The sequence below is a fragment of the Osmerus mordax genome, chromosome 3 (assembly GCF_038355195.1).
Source record: "Osmerus mordax isolate fOsmMor3 chromosome 3, fOsmMor3.pri, whole genome shotgun sequence".
Classification (NCBI taxonomy): Eukaryota; Metazoa; Chordata; class Actinopteri; order Osmeriformes; family Osmeridae; genus Osmerus; species Osmerus mordax.
The window spans coordinates 5,927,702-5,949,492 of record NC_090052.1 but is presented as its reverse complement, the minus strand read 5'-3'; the positions used below and the strand labels follow the sequence as shown (position 1 = coordinate 5,949,492).

General features: G+C 41.5%; 1 protein-coding gene and 1 long non-coding RNA gene across 2 annotated transcripts; both read left to right on the top strand.

The window, feature by feature from the left end:
- The first annotated feature begins 14,121 nt into the window (after window positions 1-14,121).
- Window positions 14,122-14,604, top strand: LOC136941245 (uncharacterized). The gene is made up of 2 exons (XR_010876466.1): window positions 14,122-14,317; window positions 14,502-14,604. It is a non-coding gene; the product is annotated as an uncharacterized lncRNA (long non-coding RNA).
- A 3,275-nt stretch (window positions 14,605-17,879) lies between these two features.
- Window positions 17,880-21,544, top strand: LOC136936881 (uncharacterized). The gene is made up of 2 exons (XM_067230546.1): window positions 17,880-21,257; window positions 21,442-21,544. The coding sequence occupies exon 1, from the start codon at window positions 17,901-17,903 to the stop codon at window positions 20,910-20,912; it is 3,012 nt and encodes a 1,003-aa protein (XP_067086647.1). The 5' UTR covers window positions 17,880-17,900; the 3' UTR covers window positions 20,913-21,257; window positions 21,442-21,544.
- Window positions 21,545-21,791: the final 247 nt, after the last annotated feature.

Below are 21,791 nucleotides of genomic sequence, written 5' to 3'. Positions count from 1 at the left end.
TCTATTTCAACATTGTAGGGGGTCAATATTGGCCAAACAACTGAAACTAATTCCCCTATGGTTTGAAGGAAGATGGGAAACTGAACAGTGTATTAACATTAACCAAATAATGCCAATACCAATGGAATTACAGTTATTCGACTCTATGGGTTAAATCAGAGCAAGAATGGTCAAAGTAAGGTTAAATAATATAATAATTTAATCATATTGCAAATGAATGAAATCAATGAAGGTTAACTCTTACCTACTCTACCATGATTATTGTAAACTAGAGATAGAAAGCAAGAGGTGAGGAAGAAGGAGTAGGACAAGCCAGAGCTGAGGAGAAGGTCTCAGGAGATCAAGAATCCACAGATGCTTCACAATTCCTTTTATACCCAAAACAAATAATAACACCACAATCTTGACCCTTACTTATCAACATGACTAGCAATGCCACAGTAAGTTACACAATGATGTGTGAGAGCCATCAAGTTGAGACTCCATCCAGTAACTCCAGATTTAACCATATGAGAGGTGGGGGCAGGTTGATAGCCTTACAAGATCAGCCTTTATTCTTCTGCCCTAAGTACACCATCTCTTGGTCAAAATAGAAATTCAGCTAATTCAACAATTAATATTGATATAGATTATTGTTTCTACAATTAACATCACCTGTTACATGCATCCTCCTGTAACTGGTGTTCCAGTAAATCTTTTTCAAGATTATCCTTTATTCTTCTACCCTAAGTAGGCCTACACCATCTCTTGGTCAGTTTTTGGCCATTCTTCATGAGGTGCAATTTGTACAACTCATTTACTTGTAACTGGGAATACATGGGATTGCATTACATTTCACAGTTCCACATGCAGAATTCACCTGCCATTAAATGAACATATCACTGTATACTGCATCCATGCTCTGTTCAACAGGATCAGAATGTGCAAATCGTTTTTTATATTCATTATTCTCATAATGTCAGTGTAACTGACAATTCCACACAATGGGCGTATGTGAACCCCTCGACATGCTTGCGTGTAAAAAGGGCTATACAAATACATTTTGATTTGATTTGAAAAGCTTTCTGTTGGGGGAAACTGCTATTACAAGTTAAAATAGGCACCAATTGATATTTACTTTGTATCATGTCGATATATGATTAAAACCAAGGTGACTTCGAGGCTACAATCACAAGCGTATAGCTTAAGCAAAATATGTCTTACCTGTTTGTAGTATGTTTTTATATTTAATATAACATTGAACATGCTATTTTATTAAGTCTCCCACTTTGTCTTCTGTAATATTAACGGTATGGACTGGCTATTACATCAAATGTATGCATTGACTTGGCAGTTTGTCTCCCACGCCAATTGTATACGCTGCTACAGCCGTGTTGCTTTTTCTCCGTAATATGTGCTCAGATCGAACACGAAATAAAACTTATATCTGAAGTGTGGTGAAGTAGGACAAGGTTTTTTGTTGCTGGGTGCCATGGTTGATCCCAGTATCGGAGCTCCATTGATGTTGGCTTTTAATAGTTCTCATGCGCGCGCTTAACTCAGAGTTGACGTACTCCGAGTTGAGTTAACAAATTCAAATCAGCTTTTCTGGAACCGAGTTTTCAGAGTTTCCAATTTTAAAGTAACTCAACTCAGAGTTCAGGGTTAGGCTCAGAGTTTGTTAAACCCGCTACCTGGAATACCCCCCAGGTATGCAAACAACACATCAAAACTTGATCTGCGTACATTCCCAAGGGTTCAAAGTATCTAACCATGTAAAGTAATTCGTCCAAATACAATGTTTTACGTTCATGAATAGCCATTATCCTTTGTTTCATTATGCAAGTTAGCCGACGGAAGAAACAACTTGTTCACATAAAAGTGTTCTTTTCTCCGGTTAGCAACGGAGTATTTACGATATGAAGGCATCAAAATGTCCGTTGAACCCTCCCCTTTTGATTGACACCTTGTTTGACCCAATAGGAGCTTCCATGCCCCGTTGACAGCCCTCTAAAGCCAACTAGGTCTGTGCGTCCTGCCCCCCCCCCCTCCCCCCACACTCGTTCTAAACTAATTTCTCGAACTGGCTTCGACTGGCTCTGAAATTAGCTCGTTAGCCTTGTAGCTGACAGCTAGCTGAAAATGCCAATACCTCATTTGTATGCGTCTGTGGAGCCTTCAAAATAACAGTCGATTGCGCAATATGGTTGACAGAATCAGTTTTCTTTGTGCGCCAATCCTGGGAATCAGATAAAGCACTCCAATGTGTTCATGCTTCAATTTTTGTGTTTCAGTAATACTAATTAGGGATTTAGCTATTATATATGATAGTTCTAAGTACCACCTTTCATTAGAGATAACAATTATGAAAAATAATACCTTTTATCCTGAGTATTTGACCTTGGTTACAAAGGGTCATTTTGGAGTCTCCAAAAGGCCCTTTTAGAAAATGCCTGGATGTACTCTTATAAAAACATGTGTCAAATATGAATATATTGTGGTATTATGTTTGACTTTTGATTTGAATTGGGTAAGGCTTCAACCTGTGGTCCAATTTAGTCTTCCAGCTAATACCTACCACCTCTAGGCCTCTTCAGGCCTCTGTTTTCAAAACAAAATCTAGGCGGAAATAGACATTTTCACTTTCCTTGTGTTCAAGCTTCTATTACTCAACACTAGTAGGACTGACAGGGGTCCTGACAACAGGGGACATAACTTCAGAGTGTCAGCTTTCAAAAGAGATCATTTACATGCATGTACTCCAAATGGTTCAAGAACAGCTTCCAATTTACTTTGGGTATGCTGTTTAGGCGTTTTCAGGCAAATTTAACTGGATTTTGAAAAGGTTAAAAGAAAATGCTTCACTTTGTTTTTGTATGCGGTAAAGTTGTCGCAATACGACGGTGGGTCACAATGACTGATGGGTCAGAATGACCCGAAGATAAAACAAGGGTTAAATACTAAAACGAGGGATCTGAATTTGGTTCTTCAGCTATCCCTAGACTCTGTTGCCCCTCTCAAACCAAGGAAAAGAAAGGACAAGAAACTGGCTCCATGGTATTCAGAGGAAACCCGCACTCTTAAGAGGTCCACTAGAAAACTAGAACATAAGTGGCGTACCACTAAATTGGCGGTTTTCCGCCTGGCCTGGAAGGACAGCCTAATGGAGTACAAGCAAGTCTTCATCAGGTCCAGATCAGAATATTTCTCTAGGTTGATTAGTAAGAACAAACACAACACTAAGTTCCTATTTGATACTGTTGCAAATCTCACTAAGAAAAGTACACTCTGTGTTAGTTCAGATTTCTCTCCCAATGATTTCTTAGATTTCTTTGACCAAAAAATCTATGCAATAAGGGACAAACTACAGACTAGTCCTGGAGGAGTGGCCATCAACACTGAACTTTCCCCTATACCAAGCATGCTGCATGTTGAGGCTCTCACTCACTTTAACCCTATTTCTATGGAAGCGTTCATCGAGCTGATAGACTCCTCGAAACCCACTAGCTGCCTTCTCGACCCCCTCCCTGCCAAACTCTTCTCCCTATTATTGGACCACCCATGCTTAGTATTATTAATGAATCTATTGTAATTGGCCAAGTCCCCAATGATTTCAAACAAGCTATTATTAAGCCCCTTCTTAAAAAAACAAACCTGGATCCAGGTTGTCTTAGCAACTACAGGCCAATTTCAAATTTGCCATTTCTCTCCAAAATTTTAGAGAAGGCTGTGGCACAACAGCTCACTGAGCACCTCTCCTCAAATCAGCTTTATGAACCTCTCCAGTCTGGATTTCGTCTCCACCACAGCACTGAAACTGCATTAGCCAAGGTAGTCAATGATCTACTGTTAGCCTCTGACGTGGGTTCTATCTCTGTCCTGGTTCTTCTAGACCTAAGTGCAGCTTTTGACACGGTGGATCATGAGATTCTCTTGGAACGTATGGAGAACTATGTTGGGATTTCTGGTACGTCACTTCAGTGGTTTAGATCGTATCTATCTGATAGATCACAATATGTCCACTATGATGGCTGCTCATGCAGGAGCTCCATTGTAAAATACGGAGTACCACAGGGTTCAGTTCTAGGCCCTCTGTTATTTTCACTCTATATGCTGCCTTTAGGAAACATAATTAGAAGCTCTGGGGTAAATTTTCACTGTTATGCAGATGATACTCAGCTATATATGTCTATAAAGCCTGGAGAATTTCCACATGCTATGGAAAAATGTGTTTCTAGGTTGAGAGCTTGGATGACTGCAAATTTCCTTCTTCTAAATTCGGATAAAACCGAGGTTCAAATTTTCGGTCCTAAAAAATATAGAAATCATTTTTCCAATTAGACCTTAGACCTAGACGGCGTCAAAGTCTCTCAAAGCCAGCTAGTAAAAAATTTAGGAGTCACAATGGACCCAGACCTTTCGTTTGAGTACCATATTAAGCAAATTACCAGAACTGCATTTTTCCATCTACGTAATATTGCCAAAATACGAAAATTTCTCTCAAAGGATGATGCCGAAAAACTAATACATGCATTTGTTACGTCCCAATTGGACTATTGCAATGTGTTGTTCTCTGGCCTCCCAATTACCCACCTAAAAAATTTACAGTGGGTGCAAAATGCTGCTGCTAGACTATTGACCAGAACAAGAAAGTTTGATCACATAACATCTACTCTTGTCTCTCTACACTGGCTCCCTATCCAAGCCAGAGCTGACTTCAAAGTTCAACTACTAACCTACAAATATCTGCATGGATTGGCACCACTGTACCTCTCCGGTCTCCTTGCACCCTATTGCCCCACAAGGACACTTAGATCTCAAGATGCCGGCTATCTGGTGGTTCCCAAAATTAAGAAAAAAACAGCTGGAGGTAGGGCGTTCTCATATAGAGCACCTCTTCTCTGGAACAAATTACCTGTCTCAATTAAGGAGTCTGATACTGTTTCGACATTTAAAATTAGTTTAAAAACGTTATTGTTTAGTCAATTCTACGACTGTTAAAGGTAAGTATGTTACTAGTTGGAGGCAACGGGGGACGGGTTGTTTCCATCCTTATTCTATAAGTATAACTTATTTTAGAGTTCTCTTCCCCTGGAACAGATTTCATGTTCCAAACGAGGGGGGCTGTCGCTGTCTTGGTGTGTGGCGTTGCATCAAATTCCCCTTTTTTGCTCTGTTAAATTGTTGCACCAGTCCACACTTGACCGGTGGGGATCTCATTATATTATGACTGTAACTGTTAGCTGCTCCTGGCATTCTCTAATCCCTGCTCTCCTCTCTCTGTCCCCCCCACACACATCCCTTGTGGTGTGGGGGGTTTGAGTTGTCAGCACCTGCCTGGTCGTCGGTCAGCCAACGCTGGACCTGGTCGCGAGTCTCCCGGTCCTGTCCTACATCTATAAAGTTGAACAATGGATTTTGGTATTTCAAAACCCATCGACACTGTATGACTATGTTTAGCCTGTGTTTTTCTCCTCTCTCTCACCAACCGTCTCTGGAGGAGGGGATCCCTCTCTGAATTGCTCCTCCCAAGGTTTCTTCCATTATTCTTTCTCCTGTTGAGAGTTTTTTGGGAGTTTTTCCTTGTCTTCCTTGAGGGTTTAGGTTGGTTGAGGGGCAGTTCTATGGGCGTATGTGAAGCCCTCTGTGACATGCTTGCGTGTAAAAAGGGCTATACAAATAAATTTGATTTGATTTGAGATATGTTATTGTAAACATGTGGCCTGTTCTCAGTCACATTCATTGCAGCAAGCGCATGATTAGTTAGAGGGTCAGAGAAATGTGTGTGTCGTGCTTAACAGAAACACCCCCAAATAATAATTTTTCCACCTCCATGTTTGACAGTGGGGATGGTGTTCTTGGGGTCATAGGCAGCATTCCTCCTCCAAACACGGCGAGTTCAGTTGATGCCAAAGAGCTCGATTTTGGTCTTATCTGACCACAACACTTTCACCCAGTTCTCCTCTGAATCATTCAGATGTTCATTGGCAAACTTCAGATGGGCCTGTACATGTGCTTTCTTGAGCAGGGGGACCTTGCGGGCGCTGCAGGATAGCAGTCCTTCACGGCGTAGTGTGTTACCAATTGTTTTCCTGGTGACTATGGTCCCTAGCCTGGTCCTAACCAGACTCTTGTACATTTCATTTGTACAGAGAGTCTGGCCTCGCTCCATTGACAAGCGTTGACTTCCTTGTAGGCGGGTACTCTGTTGAAGTTTAAAACTATTGGATCTGCCCAGACCCACTCTGATCTGCCATAGCCAATCGCTAGCGTTCGCCTTAGCCAATTCTTTCACCACTACTGTAACAGAGCTAGCTGCCGTAGCTGGAAAATCAAACTGTTCCCGAACCCCGTGAGGAGGAGGGCCACAACATCATGGCCACCAGCAAAACTTGTTCTTGCTCTGGCTTTAGCTTATGGATATTCGGCAGCGTTGCCACAATGGACCGAATGGCTTCGCGCGCATCTTTCTCCGCCGCCATTACGGAACTACAACACAAACTAGCGCGCGACAGCCACTCCCTCTGTTCACTGATTGGCCGGTAGAAAATTAACCAGAGACATCTGACTTACTTACCTCATGGCCAGACCTAGTACAGAAGCAAAATCAAAATTGAGCGGAAGTACGTAGGAGGGCAGAGCCAGGCTATATGGTCCCAGCTGCCTTACAGTTTTTTACAGTCGCTAGGACACATTTCTCAATACTTAAGTCACGTTTTCAAAACTCTTCACACAGTGAGCACGACAGAAGTATATGTGGGCTAAACTGTGGATCATTTATCATTGTTTTGTTACAAAATGCATTCAATGACTAAATCTTGCAAATTACATTCATTCTTTTCTCACTTCAACACAACAACTGCCAAAACTCTATGTACCTACAGGCCAGTTTGCACATGCTAACTTACTGTTTTCAAACCTGTTAAACTTCAGTTCAAAACAATAACATAATACAAAACTGAATAAGACAGAAATTTGCTAAATTTCTACAGTAATATTGTAATGAAATATATTTTGAATAAAAAAATAAAATGCTATTAAATGATCTCTATGGAAGGGTTGTGCTAGGTGAGGAAAGGGATGCAGAGAGAAGAAATCAGCCAACATTTGTATGGGACAATGTAGCATTTCACCACTCCCGTGCAGTCACCGAGTGGTTTGCAGCCCATCCCAGAATGGTGTCACTTTTCTTCCCACCTTACTCTCCATTCCTCAACCCCATAGAATAATTATTTTCCTCATGGAGGTGGAAGGTTTACTGTATGACCACCATCCACATGATCAAATGTACCTCCTGGACGCAATTACAGTTTTTTCTGAAAGCTTAAACCCTAAACGTGATTCTTTTAGCACAATTTCTAAAACGATTAATATGCATAGCAAAACCACTCACTCAGTTTGCAAAACTAAAAGCACAAACACTGCTTTGCACTCAGTTTGCAATTTTGTAACACACACTGCAAAACTGTAGGTACAATCCACTGCACAGCACTCTTTTTGCGGAACTGTAAACACAACTCACTGCTTTACACTCAATTTCCAAATGATCAACACACTCCTAGCAAAACTATACACTTGTATGGCTATTATTTACACTATTTTTGCCAACTGTCTGGCACACTGTCACATGTGCAAACTGTTTTAGATAATTAGTTCACTTTGCAATCAGCCTATAAATAAGCCACAGGTAAGTTGTCCGTGTGGAGTACAATGGAGGGAGCAGGAAGAGTGAGAATTAGAGGAGGCCGAGGAAGAGGACGTGGAGGTGAAGAAGCGAGAGGGAGAGGACGACAAGGACAAGGAGGTGAAGTTAGAGGAAGAGGACAAGGAGGTGCAAGAGGAGGACGAGGAGGGGGAAGAGGAAGGGTAAGAAGAGGAAGAAATAGAATTACTGATGACATCAGAGCTACAATAGTGGACCATGTAATCAACCATGGAATGACCCTCAGGGAAGCTGGCCAACAGGTTCAGCCTAACTTGAGCCGCTACACTGTAGCAAGCATCATAAGGACATTTCGAAATGAGAATCGGTTAGTACAGTCACTTTGCACAAAGTTTTGTAGCACTGCCATACTGTAAAAATACTGAAATTGTTACTTTACAGAATTGCTAGACGTCCAGATGCTGGGGGCAAAGGAAGAATGTTCACTGCAGAACAAGAGACCCATATAGTCAATATGGTGATTGCAAATAATTCCATAAGGCTACGAGAAATACAGCAGTGCATAATTGAGGATGACACCACCTTCCAAAACATACACAATGTGAGCATTTCTGTATTATCTCGTGTACTTGCCCGCAACAGAATCCGAATGAAACAAATCTACAGAGTCCCTTTTGAAAGAAACAGTGAACGTGTAAAACAACTGCGATATGACTATGTGCAGGTAAGCTATAGTATTATTGGTACTAAATCTGGAAGTGCATAGTGCTGTGCATGGGCCTGATGTGCTGCATTTGTTTTGTCTTGTCCAGAGAGTGATGGAGCTAGAGGCAGATGCCATGGGTCATGAGCAGCTTTTTGTGGATGAGGCAGGTTTTCACCTCACTAAAACAAGGAGACGTGGCAGGAACATTATTGGACACCGTGCCATAATCAATGTCCCAGGACAACGTGGTGGTAACATAACTATGTGTGCAGCTATAAGTCAAAATGGTGTTGTTCACCATCATGCAACCCTAGGCCCATATAACACTGCACAGATTATTATATTTCTGGACACCTTACATGACATGCTCACTAATGTTCAGAGACCAGAGCAGACCAGATACGTCATCATATGGGACAATGTTAGTTTCCATAGGGCTGCTTTGGTCCGCAACTGGTTTACAGATCTCCCACTCTTCACTGTACTCTACGTCCCCCCATACACTCCATTCTTGAATCCAATTGAAGAGTTCTTCTCTGCCTGGCGCTGGAAGGTCTATGACCGTCATCCCCATCAACGCATAGCCCTTTTACAGGCAATGGAGGAGGCATGTGGGGATATTGACCAGGCATCATGTCAGGCCTGGATACGGCATTCCAGAAGATATTTTCCCCGGTGCCTTGGACTAGAGGACATTGCATGTGATGTAGATGAAATTTTGTGGCCAGACCCAGAGAGACGACACGATGTGGACTGATTTAGTTTTTTCTTTTTTTTTAGTGAAATTACTATTTGGTGTTTTGACCTGGAAAGAACACACTTGTGTTTGTTTTGATGTGTGTAAATACACACCAGTACTTGAAGTTTGGATCCCTGTATGTCTACAGAACTATGACAAAAGTATGACCTCAAACTGACATAGCCTACCTTGTGCACAGAGAAAGCAAAAGCCAGATGTGTTTTTTATTCATACCATCAGTGTGTAGTTGGCTACACACTGAACAGTTAAGCAAGGTTTATTGCAAGATAATTACAATGTTTTGGTGATTTTGGTGTTTTGGTGATTTGGTGAAGGGTTTTCTTATTTGTGTGTAGAGTTTTGCAAAAATAGCCAATAGTTACAAAAAATGTCCTTAAGCCATCAGAAAAAACTGTAATGCTGGATGCCTGGACATTGCCAGGGATGGATCAGGCATGCCAGAAGATTCTTTCCTAGGTGTATTGCCCTAGATGACATAAGATGTGATGTGGATGAGAACCTATGGCCAAATGCAGAAGATTACAGTAGCATTCCTATTGTATCTGTATCAGTGGATGGTGTGTATAAAAATTCTTGTATTCTGGAATTAGTGGGGAAAAAAAGAAAGATATACAACAATATCACAGGTTCAATTGACAAAGTACAATGCACAAAATTACACAATCACTTTTTCACCACACCTAATCAGTGTGTCATCAAAGATATATCTTTCATATGAAGTAATTTTCTTTCACAATGCAATGCTCACAATACTTTTGATATGCTTCTCATCTAATTTGCGTAAATACATTTGACCAACACTTAATCCAACTGATCTTAATGGTTAATCACTGAACCGTTTGGTAAACCTATATATTTTCATTTCAGCAATAAACAGTATATTGATTTTGAGAACTACAGAAATAAAATGTGTTTTTGTACGAACATATAAATTAACCACACATGATGAATACTCGTTATTGCTACTTGATTTCAGATTGGGGTAACCACAATTGGTCATTAGATATACGTAAAAGTGGGGGCGTAAACACTGGCAATTTCTTTCAACATAGCAGGATAGACAGCAAGGAATAGGAAGAGCTCGTGGACAAGGGATCCGTCAGAGCGGTGGGCATGAGAGAGGTCAACAGAGAGGTCAGAGGGGTGGGCATGGGCACCAACAGAGAGGTGGGCATGGGCACCAACAGAGAGGTGGGCATGGGCACCAAGAGAGAGGTGGGCATGGGCACCAACAGAGAGGTGGGCATGGGGCCCATCAAAGGGTTGGTCATGAGAGAGGGGGAGGCAGAACTGTTGTCTCTAATGAAGTCTGGGCCATCATCGTTGATCATGTGGTGAACCGAGGCCTTACTATGGCAGAAGCTGCCAGATTAGTTGATCCAAATCTAAAAAGATCTGTCAATTCTATCATTCGAACCTTTCGCCAAGAAAACCGGTAAGTGTGGAGGATATATATACTATATTACATTCACAGTAAATTGTAATGCATGTAAATTCATCAGACATGTTACCGTATTTGTACAGGATGATCTATTGACTGTATACTCTGTTCTATGCTTAGAATTGACAGAAAGCCCCATAGTGGTGGCCGTGGCCGTGTGCTGACCGACCAGCAAGAGTTGGCAGTGGTGGAAATGGTGAGGGCCAGGAATGATATACGTCTGTCAGAAATAAAGCGGACAATTGAGGAGAACAATGACACCTTTGCCAATGTGGCATCCATCAGCCTACCAACAGTAGCCCGCCTTTTACGTAAAGAGGCACCAGGTATCAATGAAACACATTTACCTGGTGCCTTTTGAGAGAAACACTGACCGGGTGAAACAACTAAGGGCTGAGTATGTTCAGGTACAGCACTATACATTGCATTACTGTTTACTACTATTTGATGCATCACTTGCGTCATATATGTATATTGGAACAACACTGTAAAAAGAACTAACCAAAATATATTTTTTAGAGGGTTATGGTGCTTGACGCTGGTGTGAACCATCACAAGTACATTTTTGTTGATGAAGCGGGCTTTATAACCTTGCCAAAACTCGTCGCCGTGGACGGAACATCATCGGCCAACGGGCCACAGTCCAAGTGCCTGGACAACGTGGAGGAAACATCTCCATGTGCGCAGCCATCTCTGAAGATGGTGTCGTAGGACGTAGGCCATTACTTGGCTCCTATAATGCTGCACATCTTATTGAGTTTCTCAATGAAATTGAGCGGGCCTGTCAAGGTGAAGGGGTCACCTATGTAATTGTGTGGGACAATGTCAGCTTTCACCATGCACAGGTAGTTCAAGCATGGTTTCAGGCCCATCCTCGATTCATGACTCTCTACCTGCCTCCATACTCTCCTTTCCTCAACCCCATTGAGGAATTTTTTTCAGCATGGAGGTGGAAGGTCTATGATCGCCAACCCCTTGAGCGTGCCACCCTCCTTCAGGCCATGGATGATGCATGTGATGACATCAATGTAGACCAATGTCAAGCATGGATTCGTCACGCCAAAAGGTTTTTTCCAAGGTGCTTGAACAATGACAACATTCATTGTGATGTGGATGAGAATCTATGGCCAAATCCTCAAGACAGGCTTGATCCCTAATGTATGCATTAAATGTTATGTTTTGTTCTCATTTACAGTAGTAGTTACATACAGTAATACAGTAAAAAGTATACCTATGTTACAATTATATCTGAAAAATAAAAACTAATTTGCCCAAATGATTGTAGAGGATGTCTTCATTGATCCTTCACTTGATTACACATAGGATGGATATTTTGGAAAATCTAGATTGTAGTGTATTGCCTAATGTGAAACTGTAATCTGTCTTTTACGTATAGTAGCATATGAATTTCAGCACTTTTTTTCAACACGGCCGATTTGAAACATGTATCTTGCATTGTTTGCTGTTGGATGAACTGATTGTTAAAAGTACTAAGCTGAAAGAAGATCATACTGTTGTGTTTCGGTGATTAAACCAAATGTTCCCGTTACATATTACAATAATCTTGTGTTTGAAACAATGATTATGTGGACTGGAAACATGTGCAACTGACTGAAAGCATTCCATCAGGTTTTGAAAGAATGTCTAACTGCGTTACAAGTGTAATCAGTTTGGATTTTTGTACTAAGAGTTTTGAAAATGTACACCTTACTTGTGAAAATAGTACCAAAGCGAATAAAAAAAACTGTAGTGACATACAGTAATAGAAAGTATACCTATGTTACAATTATATCTGAAAAATAGTAAAAACTATGTAATTTGCCCAAATGATTGTAGACGATGTCTTCATTGATCCTTCACTTGATTACACATAGGATGGATATTTTGGAAATTATTATTTATTATGTAAATGTGAGTAATGTAAGTGTATTGCCTAATGTGAAACTGTGTAATCTGTCTTTTACATAGTACTGGAACATATTAATTTCAGCACTTCTAAGGCCGATTTGAAACATGTATCTTGCATTGTTTGCTGTTGGATGAACTGATTGTTAAAAGTACTAAACTGAAAGAAGATCATACTGTTGTGTTTCGGTGATTAAACCAAATGTTCCCGTTGCATATTACAATAATCTTGTGTTTGAAACAATGATTATGTGGACTGGAAACATGTGCAACTGACTGAAAGCATTCCATCAGGTTTTGAAAGAATGTCTAACTGCGTTACAAGTGTAATCAGTTTGGATTTTTGTACTAAGAGTTTTGAAAATGTACACCTTACTTGTGAAAATAGTACCAAAGCGAATAAAAAAAACTGTAGTTACATACAGTAATAGAAAGTATACCTATGTTACAATTATATCTGAAAAATAGTAAAAACTACGTAATTTGCCCAAATGATTGTAGACGATGTCTTCATTGATCCTTCACTTGATTACACATAGGATGGATATTTTGGAAATTATTATTTATTATGTAAATGTGAGTAATGTAAGTGTATTGCCTAATGTGAAACTGTGTAATCTGTCTTTTACATAGTACTGTAGCATATTAATTTCAGCACATCTAAGGCCGATTTGAAACATGTATCTTGCATTGTTTGCTGTTGGATGAACTGATTGTTAAAAGTACTAAACTGAAAGAAGATCATACTGTTGTGTTTCGGTGATTAAACCAAATGTTCCCATTACATATTACAATAATCTTGTGTTTGAAACAATGATTATGTGGACTGAAAAACATGTGCAACTGACTGAAAGCATTCCATCAGGTTTTGAAAGAATGACTAGCTGCGTTACAAGTGTGATCAGTTTGGATTTTTGTACTAAGAGTTTTGAAAATGTACACCTTACTTGTGAAAATAGTACCAAAGCGAATAAAAAAAACTGTAATTCCAGTAACATATATTGCAGTGAATTCTAAACAGTAGAGAGGTGTCCTTGTTTTACATATTCGGCTGCCCGATATGATTGATGCGGTGGGCAGAGTTGTTGGAGCTCAGACGGTGAACTTACAACGCAGCATTGATTACAACAGGGATAAGTTTGCGGCTCTGCAAAGGAAGATGGAGGACATGGAGACCTTCCTGAAGGGTGGACGTGAAAATTGAGTTGCGGCTACTCAAAACAACTACCCCAATCTTATCCACTTTCGGCCCCGTAACCAGCACAGGCCTTGGCCAAGGCCGTCGCTGGAAAACAACTCCCCTGGAGAGCGCTGAAGCGAGACTATCTTGCTCCTCCACTTTTCCCAAGCTTTTGTTCTAGCTCCCTGTTAATCGAATATATATATTACTTAATTTATTCATTTATTTTGTCCTTCCCGATTTAACCTATACATTTACTATCTTACTTATAGGTTTACTCGGCGCGGCTTTCTTCGCGGATTTCTTCCTTGGAGCCCGACACTACCGTTCCTGTTGAACTAGCCAACTCAACGCTCTTGACGGATTTCCTTGGCTGGCATAAACTATTAACGTAAGTTAACTATAATGTCTCTCACCCACTCACATTGTCCTACATGTGTCATTTTGCTCGAAAAGTTGACTGTTAGAGAGTCGCGTTCAGTCTGTAATGACCGGCTTTTTGTTTTGATGTTTCTGGGCTGACTTACGTCATCACGTAAGGTGCGTGCAGCTGTGAAGCGCTAAATTACCTGAAAGAAGTTTAATGCAGACGTTGTTATAAGGAGCAGCATTTCGTTTATGGATGGTCGTGTGGTGAACATGAGTCTACATTTGTATGGTTTCCCTTTGGAAAGCGGAGCGAGGTAATTTGTATATGTGTCAAACTTGTCTTGTAATATTTTACCTCCGCACGTATAATTGAATGTAATTGTAGCACATGTTCGAGACATGATCACATGTTTGTAATAGTAGCACATGTTTCGAGACATGATTTCCTTTGTGCTATATGTGTATTTACATTGTTGTATTTGTGTATTCTTTGTGTAGTTTTACGGTGTCTAGAAGTCTTCGTGTACGATGTATGTTGATGCATAGTACTACAAAGAAATCAACGTCGAACGGCGATAGCTAATAAAGACATCAGTGAGAACCCTCTGCCTCCTCGTACTTCCGTCAAGGGGTTGCTAACAGTAAAACTCGACGCTTCAGCAAGATTCGACGTTGGAGTAAACGCTTCAACAAGACTCGACGTTGGAGTAGCAAGATCGGTTCAACAAAGACTGAAAGCAGGTCCTATTCATTTGGTGCTTTGATAAGTTTAATATACGTTAATGCAGAGTTGTATTAGCTGTATTTACGTGGCTAGGTATTTGAAAAGTTTGAATGTCTGACTTATGGTGTTGCACAAAAGATTGTTTCCTGTTTGTTAAATATTGGAGTGTCAAAATAGATGTCTGATACGAGTAGGTCAGTACCCTATTTAAAATTAAAGACAGACAAATGGAGAAAGACACAATTATGCAAACAGCAGCACAAGTTAGGGAAATGTCAGCCTCTGCAGAGGAATCTAACTGTCCTTCAGAAACGCAACAAATAAGATCAAGTTCACGAAAGGGAAGTCTTACAAAGAAAGGCCTAGAGATGCGTAACCAGGAATCGAAGAAACACGAGAAGGCTTTTAACAAGGCTTATGACTCCTGGAAGCAATTAGCTAAAGAAACTAGGTCTACATTAAAAACTTTCTGCTCAGGTGAAGATCTTGACCAAATCCAGAGAGACGTTCAAAACAGACAAGATATAGTTAGCCAAGAGTATGCCCCCTTGTTACGCAATCAAACTACAACACCAGAGATTATTAAAAGAATGGATACCTGCACCACGCTCACTACAGAAATATGTGATGTGGTGAGCAAACGATTAGAAACATTAGATGATACTCAAAATGAAGAAACTGTCAAAGAAAGAGTTAGACAAATGTTAAACAAAGATGAGTATGAATCTGTTTTTGGTTGTACAAACACAGATACAGTCGTGTCAGAGTCATCTCAAGATACTAATATATCCCATGAGATTAAGTCAAAGACCTCCTCGGCTTCCAGTAGGAGAGCTGATGCAGAAGCAGAACTTGCAGCCAAAATAGAGCAAGCAAAAGCCATGCAAGAAATATATGATCAGCAAGCAAAACTGCGCAAAATAGAGACTGACTGGAAGCTTAACGAAGTAAAAATGCAAGCAGAAATTAAACAGAAAGAAACTGAGATGTCTTTAAGACTTGATGAGGAGAAAACAAAGCTTCAGATGCTACAAGCAGATAAAGAAGTTAAAGTAGCTGCAGCTCGTGTAAAGGCATACAATGATTTTGAGGACAATCCTGAAGATTACAACAGAGGTGAAAATGAAACAGAGTTTGGTGCAGAGGAGTGTAATAACAGATTCCAGCTAAATCCTAAGGCAGAGCCATTCCAGCACCAACAAACCTCTCCTGAGGTGAAGACTAGTCAAGAGACTGTGAGCTTAGCCCAAGCATTAGTAAACTCCTTAAGTTTAAGTCGACTTCCTGTTCCAGAACCAATTATTTTCACTGGTGATCCACTAAAGTTTGTCAACTGGAAGATGTCATTCACAGCCCTCATTGACCGCAAAGTAACTCTAGCAAATGAGAAGATGTTTTACTTGAAAAACTACCTGGCCGGAGAAGCTCTAAAGGCTGTTGAAGGATTCTTTTATAGAGACTCGGAAGATGCGTATCGAGGTGCCTGGCAGGTCCTTGAAGAAAGATATGGCAATTCTTTCATTGTTCAGAGAGCCTTTCGCGAAAAACTTATGAAGTGGCCAAAAATTGGAGCAAATGATCCTCTCTCCTTGCGAGAGTTTACAGACTTTCTACAAAGCTGTGTTGAAGCAATCCCGCACGTAAAGGGTTTGTCAATCCTGAATGACAGCGAGGAAAACTTCAAACTACTCAAGAAACTACCCGAGTGGATAATAAGGAAATGGAACAGACTTGTGGTTGAAGAGTTGGATGCGTCTGGTGACTATCCAAGCTTCAAAAGGTTTGCAGAGTTTCTGAAAAGGGAATCCAAGATAGCTTGTAACCCTGTAACCTCTTCACTTTTTATGAGCTGTAAGGTCTCAGAAGATAAATTCCCAAAAAGGGTCAAAGCGCTCAACACAACAGTTAAGGTTAAGGGTGCTGCAACAAAAACACAAGAGTTCAATCAAACGAAACCATGTTCTGTTTGTGAGAGTGAAACCCACTACATTGCCAAATGTCCGACCTTTGCAGCAAAGTCTACAGACGACAAAAGGTCTTTCATTCGTGAAAAACGACTTTGTTTCGGATGTCTCAGAACGGGACACATTACCAAGACCTGTAAGAAGAGACACACTTGTGGCATATGTGGACTGCGTCACCCTACTTGCTTGCACGAAGACAGAGTCAAGGGAGCAGTGAAAGCTTTAAGATCAGACGCAGAAGTAGAGACTAGTCAAGAAGTCCAAAATGTTATGTCTTATGCACTGACACAACGTGCTTCTGCTACGTCCAGTATTGTTCCTGTCCTCATCTCTACAGGGGAGGAGCCACAAAATGAAATACTCACTTATGCTCTACTTGACACCCAAAGTGACTCTACTTTCATCTTGAAAGACATTCTTGATGAACTAGAAGTTAACAGTCAACCAGTGAAGCTTAGGCTCAGTACCATGACAGCCAATGATACTGTCACCACTAGTTTTAAAGTCAGAGGTCTACGAGTTCGAGGACTCAGTGGTGGAAACCCCATTAAGGTGCAGCAAGCCTATTCATGTGACTTCATCCCTGTTGACAAGTCGTATATACCAACCAAAGAGACAGCTTTGCAATGGCCTCATCTTAAGCACATAACAAGTGAGCTGTCACCACTCCAGAGCTGCGATATAGGGTTGCTGATTGGATACGACTGTCCTTCAGCATTGGCTCCGTTAAAAGTAATTGTTGGCAGTGAAAATGAGCCTTTTGCACAGAAAACGGAGCTTGGATGGAGCATCATAGGCCTTTGCAACCCCCATCTGGACAGACAAGGAAGCCAAAGCTTCGTTCATCGAGTCTCAGTGAAAGAGATATCACTTCCATCGGCTAATGATGTTCTGAGGGTACTGGAGTCGGACTTCAATGAGAGGAGCTATGAGGACAAACATGTGTCCCAAGAGGACGTTCGTTTCATCAGTCTTCTTAGCGACAAAATCGAGCAGAAAGATGATGGACATTATCAACTACCTCTTCCCTTTAAGAGTAGCAGTCCTCCTTTACTACCTAACAACAAAAGGCTAGCTACTGCTCGACTGCATCACCTTAAGAAAAGGCTGAAGACCAACCAACAGTATTATGACAATTATAAGGTCTTTATGGAAGAGATGTTTAGCAGGGGAGATGCAGAGCCAACCCATCCACCATCTGAGAGAGAAATGGCATGGTATATACCACATCATGGTGTATACCACCCTCTAAAGCCAGACAAGTTGAGAGTGGTGTTCGACTGTTCTGCAAAATTCTGTGGTGTTTCTCTCAACGATACTCTGCTCACTGGCCCAGACTTGATCAACTCCTTGGTGGGAGTACTTTGCCGGTTTAGGAAGGAAGAGGTTGCTGTGACCTGTGACATCGAAAAGATGTTCCACCAGTTTCGTGTTCCTTCAAATGATAGGAATTACCTGAGGTTCTTGTGGTGGGAGAATGGAGACTTGGAGAAAGAACCTCAAGAGTACAGAATGGCTGTGCACCTTTTTGGTGCTGCCTCATCCCCTGGATGTGCCAACTTTGGCCTTAAGTACTTAGCAGAACAGTACAAGTCTGAGTACCCGTCAGCGTCGTCATTTGTGAAGACAAATTTTTATGTGGATGATGGCTTGATCTCCGTTCCTTCGATCCAGGAAGCTAAAGAGCTTGTCATTGAGTCTCAAGCACTGTGCAAGCGTGGAGGTCTACGACTTCATAAATTCAATTCGAATGAGAAAGAAGTTCTACGCTGTGTAGACTCTTCAGAATGGTCAACAACCACCACACCACTCAACCTTAACCCTGAAACTACAGGACACGTTCTTGGCATTCAGTGGTCCACAAAAGATGATACGTTGAGCTTTGATGTCAAACTGAAGGACCAGCCAGTAACACGTCGTGGGATACTGTCAATCACTGCTTCAGTGTATGACCCTCTTGGAACCATCGCTCCCTTCCTTCTTAAGGGAAAATGCATCTTGCAGGAGTTGTGCCGTAGGAATGTTGGATGGGATGACGCCATTCCTGAGGATGTGCTTCCACGGTGGGAGGAGTGGAAAAATAGCCTCCAGGGGCTGAAGGACTTCAGCATTCCAAGGTGTTACCACCCTCCGTCTTTCAGTGACATAGTCAGGACTGAGCTGCACCACTTCTCAGATGCAAGCAACATAGGATATGGTGCATGTTCTTACCTGAGGTTCAAAAATGACAAGAATGAAATACACTGCAGTCTTGTGATTGCCAAAGCCAGAGTGGCACCCACAAAGATCAAAAGTATTCCACGGTTGGAATTGACCGCAGCTGTTGTTGCCGCAAAGTTGAGTTCTATGTTAAAGGCTGAGCTGGAGATGAAGATTGATCAGGAGTTCTTCTGGACTGACTCACAGGTGGTGTTAGCATATATTAATAATGAAGCAAGGAGGTTTCATGTATTCGTGGCAAATCGGGTTCAGCTGATAAGAGAACTCACAGACACAAGCCAGTGGTTTTACGTAAATACATGTGAAAATCCTGCTGATCACGCCTCAAGAGGTCTTTATGCTTCAGACTTAACGACAACAACCTGGATATCAGGACCTAAGTTCCTGTGGGAAAGAGAGGTGTGTCCCACACTCAACTCTTCAAATAACTTACTCGTGGGTGACCCTGAAGTCAGATCAGCTCAAGCTCTTGTTACCAAAGGCAATGGCAAACCAGACTTCCTTAACCGTTTCAGACATGTATCCTCTTGGAGAACACTCCTTACAGTAGTTGCTAGAATAAAACGGCTGGCTTCAAAACAACAATGTCCCAATGCTATTATAACTGTGGAGGAGTGCAAAAGGGCTTCTGAGAGTGTGATAAAGCTTCTCCAAGAACATGTTTTCTCCCAAGAGATAAGGATGATCAAAAAGGGAAATGTTCTTCAGGACTCAAGTACACTCTTTCAACTTGACCCCATCTTGAAAGATGGTCTCCTTCATGTCGGAGGAAGGTTGAAGCTATCATCTCTTAGTGAAGAGTTAAAACACCCAGTCATTTTGCCTAAGGACAATCATATCACAGATCTTATTCTGACCCACTACCATACCAAAGCATGCCATCAAGGGCGGTATCAAACACTAATGGAGCTCAGATCCAATGGATTTTGGATTGTAGGTGGTAGTAAATCCGTTGCTAAATTGATACATAGATGTGTACGATGCAGAAAACTCAGACGGCCAACAGAGGAACAGCGTATGGCTGAGCTTCCTACAGAGCGTGTTGAGGCCTCGGATCCGTTTTCTTACTCCGGCATGGACTGCTTCGGTCCATTCCTTGTAAAGAAAGGTAGGAAGGAGTACAAGAGATACGGACTCATCTTCACGTGCCTCTCCTCTAGAGCTGTTCACATCGAAATGCTCGAAGATCTGACAACAGACATGTTTATCAACGCTTTAAGATGTTTTATTAGTCTTCGCGGAGCAATACGTCAACTCCACTGTGACTGTGGCACCAACTTTGTAGGAGCTAGAAATGAGCTCAAAGAAGCTCTCAAGGAATGTGATGTCAAGACTCTTGAAGTTTTCCTACTCGGAAGACAATGCGAGTTCATTTTTAACGCTCCTTCAGCAAGTCACACTGGTGGTGTCTGGGAACGCCAGATTAGGACTGTGCGCAGTGTGCTGAATGTTACGCTCTCTCTGTGTCCTGGCAGACTTGATGACTCCTCTCTTAGAACCTTGTTCTACGAAGCGATGGCTATCGTTAATAGTCGTCCATTGACAGTAGATGGTATTAATGACCCAAAGTCACTGGAACCGTTGACGCCCAACCATCTAATAATGATGAAGTCAAGGATTGCTCTTCCTCCGCCAGGCACATTTGTGAAGGAAGACCTCTATGCAAACAAAAGATGGCGCAGAGTTCAGTACCTCATAGAACAGTTTTGGAGTCGGTGGAAAAGAGAATACCTAATGAACATATCTCTACGGCAGAAGTGGCATGTTCCCCGACGAAATGTTAAAGTTGATGACGTAGTCATTATCAAGGAAGACATGCTGCCAAGAAACCAATGGCAGTTAGGCCGAGTGGTTGAAGTCACTCATGGAAGTGATGGCCTAGTTAGAAAGGTGAAAGTTCAAACCAGTGAGCGATCAAAACCTAATCAGAAACACACTAAATCTACAATAATCGAAAGACCAGTTCAGAAATTAGTGGTCTTACTTGAGAGTAATACATGACATACTCATATCAGACGAATGGTTTCTAAATGTGATTTGTCAAATTGTCAATGCATTTACTTGTCTGAGTTTGTGTGGTCATCAAGGTTAATATCATGTATGATTTGTTTCATGTGTTTGTTTATCATAACATGATTGGTGGGAGTGTAATGACCGGCTTTTTGTTTTGATGTTTCTGGGCTGACTTACGTCATCACGTAAGGTGCGTGCAGCTGTGAAGCGCTAAATTACCTGAAAGAAGTTTAATGCAGACGTTGTTATAAGGAGCAGCATTTCGTTTATGGATGGTCGTGTGGTGAACATGAGTCTACATTTGTATGGTTTCCCTTTGGAAAGCGGAGCGAGGTAATTTGTATATGTGTCAAACTTGTCTTGTAATATTTTACCTCCGCACGTATAATTGAATGTAATTGTAGCACATGTTCGAGACATGATCACATGTTTGTAATAGTAGCACATGTTTCGAGACATGATTTCCTTTGTGCTATATGTGTATTTACATTGTTGTATTTGTGTATTCTTTGTGTAGTTTTACGGTGTCTAGAAGTCTTCGTGTACGATGTATGTTGATGCATAGTACTACAAAGAAATCAACGTCGAACGGCGATAGCTAATAAAGACATCAGTGAGAACCCTCTGCCTCCTCGTACTTCCGTCAAGGGGTTGCTAACACAGTCGCTTGAGGAAGAACGTATGCTAGTAACTTTAGATGCGACTGGCGCAACATCACTGGCAGGGAGTCCTAGCGCTAGGGAGGACTCAAGATCAGCCCCACCGGTTTCACCTTTGCAGCATGGTGGGAGTGGGACTCCTCAGACGTTAGTGATCGGTGACTCCATCACTCGTAACATTAGATTGGAGCAACCAGCGACAGTTTAC

Bases quoted from the DNA above. Each gene is read 5' to 3' on its own strand.
- LOC136936881 (XM_067230546.1), top strand. From the start codon at position 17,901: ATGGCATGGTATATACCACATCATGGTGTATACCACCCTCTAAAGCCA.